The sequence below is a fragment of the Dendropsophus ebraccatus genome, chromosome 4 (assembly GCF_027789765.1).
Source record: "Dendropsophus ebraccatus isolate aDenEbr1 chromosome 4, aDenEbr1.pat, whole genome shotgun sequence".
Taxonomy (NCBI): Eukaryota; Metazoa; Chordata; class Amphibia; order Anura; family Hylidae; genus Dendropsophus; species Dendropsophus ebraccatus.
The window spans coordinates 140,760,755-140,774,709 of record NC_091457.1 but is presented as its reverse complement, the minus strand read 5'-3'; the positions used below and the strand labels follow the sequence as shown (position 1 = coordinate 140,774,709).

The following is a 13,955-nucleotide window of genomic DNA, read 5'->3' as shown; positions in this document are numbered from 1 at the left end:
CTCCTACTTACGCATATTCATATAAACATAAGCAGTGGCGTCTCTCTGTTCTGGAGAGGAACAAGGACACCCCCAGTGCAACAAACAGGTTCATTTTCATATTTTCATTTTATTAAAAAACAAACAAACTGGAAAACTGTGTGGCGGACACATATGAGAGCAGCATCACCAACTATTCAGCTACAGGTACCTATCAGCAGGTTTTCATGTACAGAATGTGTCATACGAAGCACAACGTACAAGTCTTCCCTTCCAAATGATGGACACCAGATGGATGACATAAGTCAAAGAGGTTTCTGGGGCTCAGCTGGTGTCCATCATGTGACAGATCCTGTACTCCATCATTGGAGAAACAGAACTGACAACACAAATGTAAACTTAGCCTGAGAATGCTGCTATGGTTTACACTGCATTTCACTAGCCAATAGAGATGAGCAGGACTCGTGCATGCTCGAGTTAGGTCGCTTGCTATTTCAATACCGATGGACGAAGTTGGATGCAGCCCTAGGTAGTCTGGGAAAACATGGATATGGCCTATGACTGCATCATGTTTTTCCAGACACCCTAAGGCTGCATCTAACTTCTTTGGCCGACTGTATTCAAATGCTGTGGGATCGAACTTGAGCATGCTTGAGTCTTGTTCATCTCTACTAGCCAAGTGTTATAAAAACATAGGGGGGCTTTATCACTGCCTTATACCTCAACATTTTTGGGCAACACTGGATATGATCTGTATAACTGCTTTGAGACCATCTTAGACAGCCCGACCTACTGCGTAAGCCAGCACCAACCTGCTAGATCAGCATTTGCGCACAAAGCCTATTTCACAGCTTGATAACTATACGGCCTCACATCTGTTACTACACAGAAAGTCATGCAACCAATGGTGGATTATCTTTTGTCAGTCAACAAGTGAGCGTCATTCCAAGCCTCACAACATCACTACTGGGTTTAGTGCAGAATGTTTTTGAGTTGTCTAGGACCCTCTGTTATTTCCTATGGGTAATCTTCTGCAATATTCACAAGGTCATTTGTGACGCTAGAACTGAGCTGAAGAGTCACAGCTGTGATTTTACTGCAGTTTTTGTCATTATGTCACCGCTATGTACAATTCCTCTTCTGACTCAACAGATAAGCTAAGTGCTTTTTGTTCGCTGTGGCGCTTGCTACATCGCCATGAATCCCAGTCTTACCTAATGTGATATTAAAGTCCTGACCTTATCTGCGGCTACAGAGCACTGCAGATATTAGGATGCAATGCCTATATACAAGGCTGGGACACAGAATACAAATAATGTTCCCAAGTATCTCAATGGGGATATACTGTACATAAAAGCATAATTTGTGTTATGAAGTCTGTGAACCACACTGCTTACCATCAAAAAGCAGTAACTAGGACCATTGAATACTGGGGAGGGTGAAAATGAGGTCTAAAAGGCTATCATAAGGTGGATTGTACAGAATCTATTTTTTCTATCACAATTGTTACTGTCACCCTCCCCTATGGTTTACACTGCAATTTTGTTTGTTCACTGGCTACTTTGTACAAGGAAAAGCCCAACAGCCTATGGCTGTATCCACGTTTCTCCAGACTCCCTAGAGCTGCATCCAACTTCTTCAGCCACCGGTAATCAAATGCTGATCGATTGGACTTGAGCATGTTCAAGTTGCGCTCATCTCTAGTACTAACTGCACACCAAGAACGTGATTACAGCCTGTCAAGTTGTTGTTATAAACTAATGGAATGTATATCACAATATGGATTTCACCCACCTTGTGGACTGTGGCTCCTAAGCTGGCCAGGACAGACAAGACTTCAACATCCACCTTGCGACTATAGGTTTGTCCAGTAACTATATATGCCCTTTAAGACAAAGAGAAAAAAAAAAAAAAGTGAGTCCATTTTTATAATCCTTTTTCTCCCCTCCAAGGCATATTCTTTAGTTGTTATTCTTTATTCTACCCACACATCATATTTTACTTGGTGCATTATATAATATTATATAGATTGCTTATTAAGCCAGAGGATGAAGCCCATTTTTATATTTATATTTATTTTCACTTCCAGCTAGGGCTCAAAATACAGAATGTAAAACTACGAAATGTAAAACTGGATCATTATCACGGACATAAACTAAACTTTAAACATGTCTGTGGGGCCCAGCTTACCTTTTAAACCCTGCCATATTGGTCACCAGTCTGTCCAACTCCTCCACCTAAACAGTAAAACACTAAGTTAATTCCAACACCAATGCTGACCTAAACCAGTCCTATTCATCATTAACCATTTATTAAAGGATCCAGTGTGAACAGTCTAAAAACCAAGACCCAACTTTGATAAAGCTTTGCTTTCACAGAGAATTCTAAAAGTAAAGTGTTACTGTTTATTTAAAATGTCAAACGTTTTGATCAGTTGGGATCTGAAGGTGCAGGCTTCAACTTATTGCTACATGGTTCAGGAAGAGGACAACAAAACCTACAAAAAAAAATAGCTGAAAACCCAAATAGTATTAATAAAATAACTTTTTATTGGTTCTTAATTAAAATACAAATTAATAACAGAAAAAAGAAGAATCAGAACTGGATTGGCAGAGCACATGGGCAATATGATAGGTAATGAAGATGAAATCTGCTAGAGGTTACACAGAAATATATACACTGGGAGCATCATAGTACAGCTTCCCCTTAGTATAATCAAACAGGCGAGACTAGTAGGATCAAGAAACACCCAAGGATACAATATTCAATACCTCATAGGTGTTAGTACACAGAAGCCCAGTGCCGTGCGCCCCGACATACGTTTCGGCTTAAACGCCTTTATTGAGGGGTGGCGCTGTATCGTGGGATCCGATTTTATATAGGCCGCTTTAATTAACCCCAGCCAATCAGATGTAAAATGCCTCATAGTCACGATGTTAAGAAATATAAAAATCACCTGCATGAATCTCTGCGCATGGCGTCAGGAACATGATCACACCAAGCGCTTCCGGGTCAGAGACACGCGCGACTGCACGTCAGAGGTCAATGCGGTCACATGATACGCTCAAACCCGGAAGAGCCGGGGGAAAGAACCCGACGCATGCGCACTCATGCGGAGTGTAGTTGCCAAGGAGACCCACATTAAACGGCTCCTTAAACTGTCTCCTTGGCAACTACGCTCCGCATGAGTGCGCATGCGTCGGGTTCTTTCCCCCGGTTTTGAGCGTATCATGTGACCGCATTGACCTCTGACGTGCGGTCGCGTGTGTCTCTGACCCGGAAGCACTTGGTGTGATCATGTTCCTGACACCATGCTAAACGTTAGCGCTGAGTTATACCCCTACTTCTCCCCTATTACGATTATGGCACTACTCAATTATTTGAAGCAGGGAAGTTAGTCTCACTGTGGCATATAAGTGATGTAATGGATCAGGAGGAGCGTATATCTGACCACTTGACTTGCTTGATTCAAATCATTGCAGAAGGCCTCCATAGACTTACAATGATGTCTATCTTATGCAACAAGTTAGGAAGAGTAGCAAGCCAGAGAGCGAAGCACTCAGTCACTGGCTTCTCCTGCTCTATCTGAACACCCAGATCCCAACCAAGCAAAATTTTCTGTTATCTCTTTTTTCTAAAAGGGACTCTTGTACCTTCGGACAACTGCTTTTAATCCAAGATCTGTCCTGGGATTCGTTCGGCAGGTGATGCAGTTATTGTCCTAAAAAACTACTTTTAAACTGGCAGCCCGGTGCCCAACGGCCGTGGCCTAGATTGTGTATGCATTAGGCTAGCACACCCTCCCTGTCCCTCATCATCATTAGGAATGCTCCAGGCAGATTGTCTCCAATTCCACAGCTGTGTAAGCACGGCACATGGGCACATGTCCAATGTTCAGACAGGAGAAAATGTTCCAGTGGCAATCCTAAAGATGAGTAGGGTGGGGAGGAGGGACAGAGGGGTGGTGCAAAGTTAGGGCACAGATACTCCCGTTGGGCATGGGGCTGCCAGTTTAAAAGTTGTTTTTTAGGACAATAACTGCATTACCTGCCGATTGGACCCAGGGCAGATCTTGGATGAAAAGCAGCTATCCGAAGGTACAAGTGGTTTGGGGGAGTCAGATTGTGGGTATAGAGTCGCTTTAAATGGCAGAATGATAGTAACATTGGCAGCAGGATATACGTTTAAACCCCAAACTTTTTAACCAAGCACTAAAGCAAAATCTATGGGACATCCTTATACAGCTTCAGCAACTACACAGTTGCTACACATGGCAGAATGATAGTTACACTTTAAGTCCTTCTCGTGTTCAGCTCATCAGTGTTTTAATAAAAGTGAAATTCTCAGAGGGTAAACCAAAGATTCCAGTACCTTGTCATGATCTCCATCAAACAGTTGCAGAAAGCTGGCCTGGGTTCCCGTTGTGCCCTTTACCCCTCGGAATCGGAGTTCATTTCTAGCACGCTCCAGATTGCGCAAGTCCATACACAGGTCTTGGAGCCAGAGGCACGCACGTTTTCCTACAGTGGTCAGCTGAGCCGGTCTACAGAAGAACAATTGTAATCATACTAAGTATACATAATGGAATCCTCAGGCTTACCCGTATTAGGGCAGGTTCACAAATTGCAGTTTTATTAAACAAAAACAGAGAGTGGATTGTAAAGATAAGACTGACATAAAGGAAAAAATATATACTTTTTTTTTTTTTTTTTTTAAATCCACCACTGGATCCAACAAAAGTATAAACTGGGAAAAGGAAAGATAGAATGGCATCCTTATAAAAGATAAATATATATTTTACTGGATGTCTCTGTATGGCTAAGCTATGCCACAAAAAAGAGGATTTTTTACTCACCGTAAAATCTCTTTCTCGTAGTCTTCATTGGGGGACACAGATACCATGGGTATAGGCTGCTGCCACTAGGAGGCGCTGACACTAAGAGAAACAAAGGAAGTGACTCCTCCTGAGCAGGATATACCCGCCCACAGGCACTGAGCTAAACCAGTTTGTACAAGAGCAGTAGGAGAAGTCAAGAACAGGTAAAGTAGGAATAACACCAAAAACGGAGAAAACTACCATACCGAGGAAAAACCCCAAAAGAAAATGGGTGGGTGCTGTGTCCCCCAATGAAGACTACGAGAAAGAGATTTTACGGTGAGTAAAAAATCCTCTTTTCTCGTGCGTCTTATTGGGGGACACAGATACCATGGGACGTCCAAAAGCAGTCCATGGGGTGGGAAAGATAACCGCTAGACAAGAGCGCTTGGTGAGAAGGCACAGAATAGCACCAACACAACCATCAACTAGGAATAGAGCAAGGGATGATGCTGAATGCATCAGAGAAAACCCCTACAGGTCCGCAGCAAAGGAAAAAGTGTCTAGTCCCTGGAGCAACGTGCTGCACGGCAGACAGAGTGGGTTGTGTCCGTCCTGGAAGCCAGCAACATGATGTAACATCGAGTCCAACAGAACTAGTAGGCTAGATGTGGGGAAAAAAAGCAGACGCCCAGCCAAGTGGGTGACCACAGGCGGCAGGGACTTACTCTGAGGTAGAACAGAATAAAAGGCAAATACAACCATGACGGGAGAGACTGGAAAATGTTTCATGGCACATAGAGGTCTAAGGCGTCAAATAAAGGAGAGAGAGGACTGAGAGTCTCTCATAGAAGGTGCCACATGAGATGCAGGAGAAGCTGCGTCCTTGACTATGGAGCTGGGAAGAATGGCCAGGCTGAAAGCTCCATAGGCCTAGGAGTACAGTCTTCACTGAGAAGACAAAACTTGAGCACAAGAGAAGCCATGGCCTATGATATGAGTTATCCCATCTGAGAAACACATGTTAATAAGAAGAATAAAGCTGTCCAAGCATAATGCAGTCCAGGGAAGGAAGGAGCTGGAGGAAGGAAAAACAAGATCAGAATCTTGAGTAAGTTGTCCTGGAAGGAGTACAGTAGTACCTGGTACCCCGCAGTGCCCGGCAGAAAAGAGGAGCAGAGGAAAGCCGGTAAGCCGGGGAAAAAACAACTCCATGGGCTGTTAGAGCCTTAGAAAGGAGGTTAATCATATAAAACACTCCGCTCCAAGGAAGCCTAGAGGTACTCGAGAGCCTGGAGTCCCAGAAGAAAACTGTCAAGGGAGGTCAAGGTAAGGCTGATGGGCATGGGAGTTGTCACAGGACAATGGGCACAACAGGTAATACATAGACTAGAGTCCATATGTAAACTAGATCCAGAAACCAACGCCTCAAAGGGTGAGCAGAGACGTTGCTTGGTAAGAGCAGAACAGCAAATGTAAGTCCTGCCAGAATGGGCCAGTGAACAACCCTGTTTCCAAGGAGAGGAAACCCTTAAGGGATTAAGTTCTCAAGGAATCCACATGGGAGACAACATAAGGGAGGGGGATGGCCAGTCAACAACAAGACCAAGGACAAGGAATTCAAGCAGGAGTGCTCATAGAGGCCAGTGAGGGTCAGAAACCCACACCTGCCTGTCGGAAGAAGCTATTACGGAATAGCAGTCCTCAGGAGGATACTTATACTAAATATTCCATCCTCCTGGAGGAGGGAAGGGCTGCTTGAAGATTTTCTTACTGAGTGGTAAAAAACCAAAACCAGGATGGGGGGGTCATGCACAACAGTGCATTAAGCCAGGGAGAAGGAGTAATGGTGTAAGCGGGAGCACTGCAAAACCCTGAACTGAGAACAATGCTTCATAGTCCATATGACCAAGCAAGGACACCTGGAGAAGCTAGACCACGAAGAGACCATACACCTATGCTTAGGACGGTAGAGAAACAGTGCAGGCAGTAAACAGGAAATCCTCACCCTGTGAGACTGCAGCTGCCTAAGAGAGAAGACTAAATACTTGCCATGTTGGCCATAGGCAGATGCAGAAGGAGAAGTCCTAAAGTAGCACTGTGATGGTCATGTAGGCAATTGATGTCCTACATACACCAGGGGTAGAAGAAACCCTTTACTGTTTTACCTGAGGAGCCGAGAGGCCTCACTTCATCCAGATCAAAGAGGGGACGGCCTAAGCAATTCAAGCCATACTACTGGGGAACAGCCAGCGAGACAAATGCCAGAACATGGTAGTTATGCCCAGACAAAGGACAGAAGAACTACCCTGACAGTACCAGGATGAAATAGTGACCGGATCTGTATGCTGCCGGCCACTCAGAGGACCAGAGTATGAGAGTCCAACAGTCCGGGGGCAGGTAAAATGAGGGGTCCTGTACCTCGTGTAGTGGGACACGTAGCAGGATGCTTGGGCTTTAGAAAGGATACAGCCCAAGAGGAATACAACAAGGTTACGCTGCCTGAGAGCAGGTAATGAGACTTGTTAGTGGAAACATATAGAAGACAACATGGTGTAGTAACAAGTTACCCCATGATGATCCCCTGAAGTGACAGGCACAGATCATGGAAGTCCTACGAGGATGAAAGGTAATATACAGGGTAACACGAGCAGACTAGCTGCAAGCAGTAAGTAACAGAAGACCAGCATTCAAGAGATACAAATACCTGGACTGGAAACAGGTAACGTGCCTGGTCAGACCTGTAAACAGAAGCCTACAGTGTGTGCCCTGGGAGCAGGGAAGAGATTAGGACTGTGTCCCTATGTAAATGAGGACTGGATACGAGAACTGCCCAGCATCACCAGGATAGTGAGCAAACCTGAAGGTTGTGTATTACATCGTGTAACAGAATACCACAATCTCTGCACACCGAACTACAGGTAATGTAGTTGGAGCCATATCATGCAGCAGAGGGCAGAGGTCTGAATAACCTTGTACCACCTGGGAGGGGGTAACATGTCCAGTTCTATGTCTGTGACATCATGTAGTAAAGGAATCTATGTCATGAAGATGAGAGGCAGGTCTGAAGCACCGCCCGCTAATGGGTGAAGTGAGTGACAGGACTGGAAGCTCTGAGTAACACCGGAACAACGACTGGCAATGGGTGATGAGTCTGGTCCCATAACCTGTCTAACAAACCATGTAGCAGACGGTTCTGTTGTGAGAGCACAGGAACACAGCATAGTAATAGGTAATGTGTCTGGTTCCATGTCCTGCTTGCGACATCATTTAGCAAAGGATTCTGCCTCAAGAACACAGTAGTCCCCTTAGGAACGGTAATGTGTCTGGTCTCATGTCCTGCTTGTGAAACCATGTAGCAGAGGGTTCTGCTCAGAGATAGTTTGTCAACGAGTAACGTGTCTGGTTCCATGTACATACCGTGACACTGTGTAGCAGAGGGTTCTGCTCAGAGCACAGATACACTGTCTGGAAACAGGTAACGTGTCTGGTTCCGTGTACTTACCGTGACACTGTGTAGCAGAGGGTTCTGCTCAGAGCACAGATACACTGTCTGGAAACAGGTAACGTGTCTGGTTCTGTGTACTTACCATGACACTGTGTAGCAGAGGGTTCTGCTCAGAGCACAGATACACTGTCTGGAAACAGGTAACGTGTCTGGTTCTGTGTACTTACCATGACACTGTGTAGCAGAGGGTTCTGCTCAGAGCACAGATACACTGTCTGGAAACAGGTAACGTGTCTGGTTCCGTGTACTTACCGTGACACTGTGTAGCAGAGGGTTCTGCTCAGAACACAGATACACTGTTTGGAAACAGGTAACATGTCTGGTTCCGTGTCCTGCTCGTGACACCGTGTAGCAGAGGGTTCTGCTCAGAGCACAGATACACCACCTGGATAGCGGGTAACGTGTCTGATTCCATGTACTTCTCGTGACACCATGTAGCAGAGGGTTCTCAGAGCACAGATACACCACCTGGATAGCGGGTAACGTGTCTGGTCCCGTGTCCTGCTCCTGACACCATGTAGCAGAGGGTTCTCAGAGCACAGATACGCCACCTGATAGCGGGTAATGTGTCTGGTTCCATGAACACCTCGTGACACCATGTAGCAGAGGGTTCTCAGAGTACAGATACACCGCCTGGATAGCGGGTAACGTGTCTGGTTCCATGTACTTCTCGTGACACCATGTAGCAGAGGGTTCTGCTCAGAGCACAGATACACCGCCTGGATAGCGGGTAACGTGTCTGGTTCCATGAACTTCTCGTGACACCATGTAGCAGAGGATCTCACTGAGGGCACAGAAACACTGTATGGTGATGGGGAATGTGTCTGTGCGTATGTGGTTGGAGGGGAACCAGAGTGTCTGTATATAAGTATTAATGTAATCTTATATATATAAAATCTGACACAGAGGTGTCAACCAGCACCAAAAATGCTGGATCTGCAGACCAAGGGTTGCTGGAACATTATATGGAACATTGGCCATAATAAAACATGATGCAAGCCATTCTCATATATGTAATGGTGTAATAACACACTTCCACCAGTAGGTGGCAGGAGAGGTGCATCAAGTGTCCCAAGCTGCTGGAATAGAAGGGCAGTGTGTGTGGTAGCTCCATCAGGAGACCGCACACACACACACACACACATGGCAGGGGGAGGGGGAAGCAGCATCCCTCAGTGCAGGCTCTGGAGAGAGCCAAAAGGGGGAATGCCACGGTCCGCGCTGCACCCGAAAAGGGGCGGGGCCTACCGGGAGGGGGCGGAGCATCTTACTGTGAAGGCTCCACCGAGAGCCACAGGTAAGATTAAGGTGGGATGCTGAGGCCCACCCGACTCCCGAAGGGGGCGGGGCCTGCCGGGAGGGGGCGGAGCATTCCAGTGCAGGCTCCACAGTTAAGAAAAAAGGCGCAATTCACCGGGCCGCGCGGCACCCCGGAAGGGGCGGGGCTTACCTGAGAAGGCGGGGCATCCCCAGAGCAGGCTCCAGTGAGAGCGAAACATAATGAGAAGTAATGAAGAGGGCCGCGCAGCGCCCGAAAAGGGGCGGGGCATATCAGGAGGGGGCGGAGGTAGCCCTGTGTGTACTCTGTAGAGCCACAATATAGGGAAAAAAAGGGCAGGATGCCGCGGCACCCGGTAAGGGGCGGGGCTTAGGGAAAAGGGGCGGAGCATCCTTTAGTATGGTCTCTAGAGCCACATGAAAAGGAAAAGTGCGGGAAGCTGCGGCCTGCGCAGCACCCAGTCAGGGGAGGAACATCCCTCACAGTGGCACCCAGAGAGAGAGACACTAATAAAAATAAAATGGTGGAGAGGGCTGGCCTGCTACCGACTGAGGGGAGAGGAGCATCTGCCTGGGGAGGGCTGCAAGTGACTGGAGAGGGAGAGCTGCCTATGTGGAGTAAAATGGCGGCCTGGGAGGGAGGGCAGGGGGAATATACTCACCAGGTAGGAGCACATACTCACCCAGTCGTCTTCAGCCGGTGGGTGCCTCACCTTAACGCGCCAAGCTTTGGGGGGCGAGGCGGGAAGGGGCTGTGCGGATACAGAGTCCGCAGAAAAGCGACCAGATAGTCAGACTGATCTGGGGCCCTGGTGTCACGTTGCCGGCCGGTGGCGACCGAGGGGTCACAGCCCATTTACATTTATGGTCTGTTCCCTGGTCGCATAGTGGGGGGATCAGGGTGAGTTTTAGATAACCCACCGTGCCCAAGAATCCATAGGACCTAGAAGGAAAAAGAAATCTAACTAACTAAACATAAAGGAAGAAACTGGTCTGGAGAACCCAGACCTGTGTCTGCCTCCTACTGACACTAAGCTAAACTGGTTTAGCTCAGTGCCTGTGGGCGGGTATATCCTGCTCAGGAGGAGTCACTTCCTTTGTTTCTCTTAGTGTCAGCGCCTCCTAGTGGCAGCAGCCTATACCCATGGTATCTGTGTCCCCCAATAAGACGCACGAGAAATGAAAACTAGAGATGAGCGAATACGATTCAATCGAGTAGGTATTCAATCGAATATTGCGGTATTCGAAAGATTCGAATTCAATCGAGTAGTGAGGCGAATATGGAAGGCGGTGAGGGACTCCGAGAGTACTCACGCAGCGTGAAAACGGCGTCTACCCTCATTGGATAGCTGAACCACATGACCTCGAATCTTAAAGAGAACCAATCACGGGCAAAAATGAATTTTTTTTTTTATTCCCTAATTAGATGTAAATCTTAATTTTAACAATATTTGTAAATATAATTAATTAATTTTAAAGCTGCGTTTTTAAAATATTTCTGTTTTACTTTCCTGCCTCGCGCCGACTCTTTTCAAAAGAGCCGGCGCGAGACAGGAAACTCCCGTCATGCAGAGCGGCAGCAAGGCCGGTGGGGGCCCGCCGTCTTGATGACGTCACTTGCGTTCCACCGCTGGAACGCAAGTCACGTCTTCAAGATGGCGCCCCCCCCCCCCCGGCCTAGCTACACCAAACAAGCGGATTAGGTAAAGTATAAGACTGTAAAGGCAGTCTGTATCTTCATGAAGTCTATTTATGAAGATACAGACTGCCTTTGCAGTCTGTATCTTATGCCTTACCTACTACTCTGTGCCGATGCAGCAGGGCCGGCGCCGCCATCTTGATTACGCCTTTGCGTTCCACCGCTGGAACGCAAGTTACGTCATCAAGATGGCGGCGCCGGCCTTGCTGCACAGAACAGAGGATTAGGTAAAGTAGAAGATACAGACTGTAAAGACAGTCTGTATCTTCATAAATAGACTTCATGAAGATACAGACTGCCTTTACAGTCTGTATCTTCTACTTTACTTACTCTTTTTCTGTGCAGCAAGGCCGGCGCCGCCATCTTGATGACGTAACTTGCGTTCCAGCGGTGGAACGCAAAGACGTAATCAAGATGGCGGCGCCGGCCCTGCTGCACCGGCACGAAGTAGTAGGTAAGGCATAAGATACAGACTGCAAAGGCAGTCTGTATCTTCATAAGTAGACTTCATGAAGATACAGACTGCCTTTACAGTCTGTATCTTCTACTTAACCTAATCCTCTGTTTCTGTGCAAGCAAGGCCAGGCGCCGCCATCTTGATGACGCAACTTGCGTTCCAACGGTGGAACGCAAATGCCGTCATCAAGATGGCGGCGCCCGGCCTTGCTTACACAGATACGAAAGAGTAGGTAAGGCATAAGATACAGACTGCAAAGGCAGTCTGTATCTTCATAGATAGACTTAGGGAAAGATATACTTTAATATTAGGGACAGTGAAATTTAGATGATAGGTTCTCTTTAAATACTTGGCTCCTGCCTCTCGACCGCAGATGAGCCTTCAACCTAGCCAGGAAAAGATCTTGGAGCGCGGAGAGATAGGTTTTAGTAGCGTTTTGGTTAGGCAGGCTTACTACAGAACCCAAAAGTCCTTTTTAGGGCTAATATCCAGCGAAAAAGTCATCTCTGAATCTCTGAATAAATAGATTATATAACAGCAGCATCAGCATTAGCAGCTGTATTCACTCCAGTACCCTGTGTGTACAAGTGACTTATAGTGTCCCTGTTTAACACCACTAAGGGCACGTTATACATATTGTTCCAGTAGCCCACTAAGGGCACCTGATATATACTGTTTCAGTAGCCCAGTAAAAGGCACGTCATACATACTGGTCCAGTAACGTTCGTACAGTATTACGTGTGATACGCACATTGGAATGATGTATGTAACACTGTGCAACGAAATGTGTGAACATTGCCATAAATATTCATAAAGCGTTCGCAATTGTTTTTCCTTCGCAACTGCAGAGAGTGTCATTATACAGCGATTTTGGTGTGTTGTGTGCACCCAGGCATGCTCCCCCTAATGTCCCAGTGTCATTCCGGAGGTGTTTGCATCGTTTAGGGAGGTTTCATGGGGGACTTGGTGACCTCCAAGTGGTCGAATTTTGATTTCCAAGTGCCGCAAATTTTTTTCCCATAGACTATAATGGGATCGAATACTCGATCGAATAGTCGAATATCGGTGCCTATTCGATTCAAATTCTTGAAAGTCGAATATTTCACTACTCGCTCATCTCTAGTGTATACATATGAATGCAAGCATGCACTGCAAAAGCTAACAAAAAAAAACACATGAGATTTCTAAGCAACTTTAATGCAGCAAAAAAAAAAAAAAAAAAAATGCATGCAGGTGCAGCATCGGATACAACTGAAACTGTACAAGATGTCAGTGTGTTATCCTAGCATGATTTTTTTTTTTTTTAGGCAGCAGGGTATGTCACTGGAAAGTTTATAGGCGTAATCTTAATGTAACATGAGTGGGAATGAGGCTCAAATACCACAAGGTCACAAACAAAGCAGCTGTGCCATTGCTTACTGATAGTGGGTGAATCCTAATGTTGGAAGATCAGCGTATTTTTCTGAAAAGTCTGCCAAGCGGCTTATGACCCGAGCAAGCTATGGTTTAGAGATGGAAAAAAAGGACATTATAATTTAGACAGAATAATTATAGCTTTTTTTTTTTTAAATCAATTAAAGTACTCCTGGCGGGAGACTTTAATATATGCCCTGGGGTAGGTTGTTTGAAAATAAAGTGCATTTACCTCCCTGGCAACTGCCAGTATCCTGCAGATCCTTCCTGCGCCTGGGGCGTTGACATTACAGGCCGGTCCAGCCAATCAGTGAGTGAGGCGGGACACCGCTGCTGCAGCTGTTGATGTGCTGGACAGGGATGCAACATCACAGTACCAGGAAGCAGCACGAACAGTGGGACAGAGCGCTAAATACCAGCACCACCGCGGGAGCCAGTGCACTTTATTTTCAAATGACCTGACCCGGGGCATGTATAAAAAAAAAAAAAAAAGTCTCCTGCCTTGAGCGCCCCTTTAAATTAGCTCTTTTGTTCTCACCTTTGGAAGCAGAAGATCAAAACCATCCCGCAGAACAATAAGGTCCTAGAAGAGAAGTAAAGTAAAAAGAGGATTTTTTACTCACCGTAAAATCTCTTTCTCGTAGTCTTCATTGGGGGACACAGATACCACGGGTATAGGCTGCTGCCACTAGGAGGCGCTGACACTAAGAGAAACAAAGAAAGTGACTCCTCCTGAGCAGGATATACCCGCCCACAGGCACTGAGCTAAACCAGTTTGTACAAGAGCAGTAGGAGAAGTCAAGAA

General features: G+C 46.3%; 1 protein-coding gene across 1 annotated transcript in view; it reads right to left on the bottom strand.

The window, feature by feature from the left end:
• The window catches only part of ADSL (adenylosuccinate lyase), a 38,962-nt gene that overhangs the window by 13,827 nt on the left and 11,180 nt on the right, over window positions 1–13,955 (bottom strand). The window contains exons 3-7 of the mRNA XM_069968886.1: window positions 13,689–13,733; window positions 13,157–13,236; window positions 4,351–4,522; window positions 2,170–2,216; window positions 1,774–1,864 (exon numbers count right to left, since the gene is read on the bottom strand). Coding sequence (XP_069824987.1) covers window positions 1,774–1,864; window positions 2,170–2,216; window positions 4,351–4,522; window positions 13,157–13,236; window positions 13,689–13,733 — 435 coding nt within the window. The remainder of the gene's footprint in view (window positions 1–1,773; window positions 1,865–2,169; window positions 2,217–4,350; window positions 4,523–13,156; window positions 13,237–13,688; window positions 13,734–13,955) is intronic.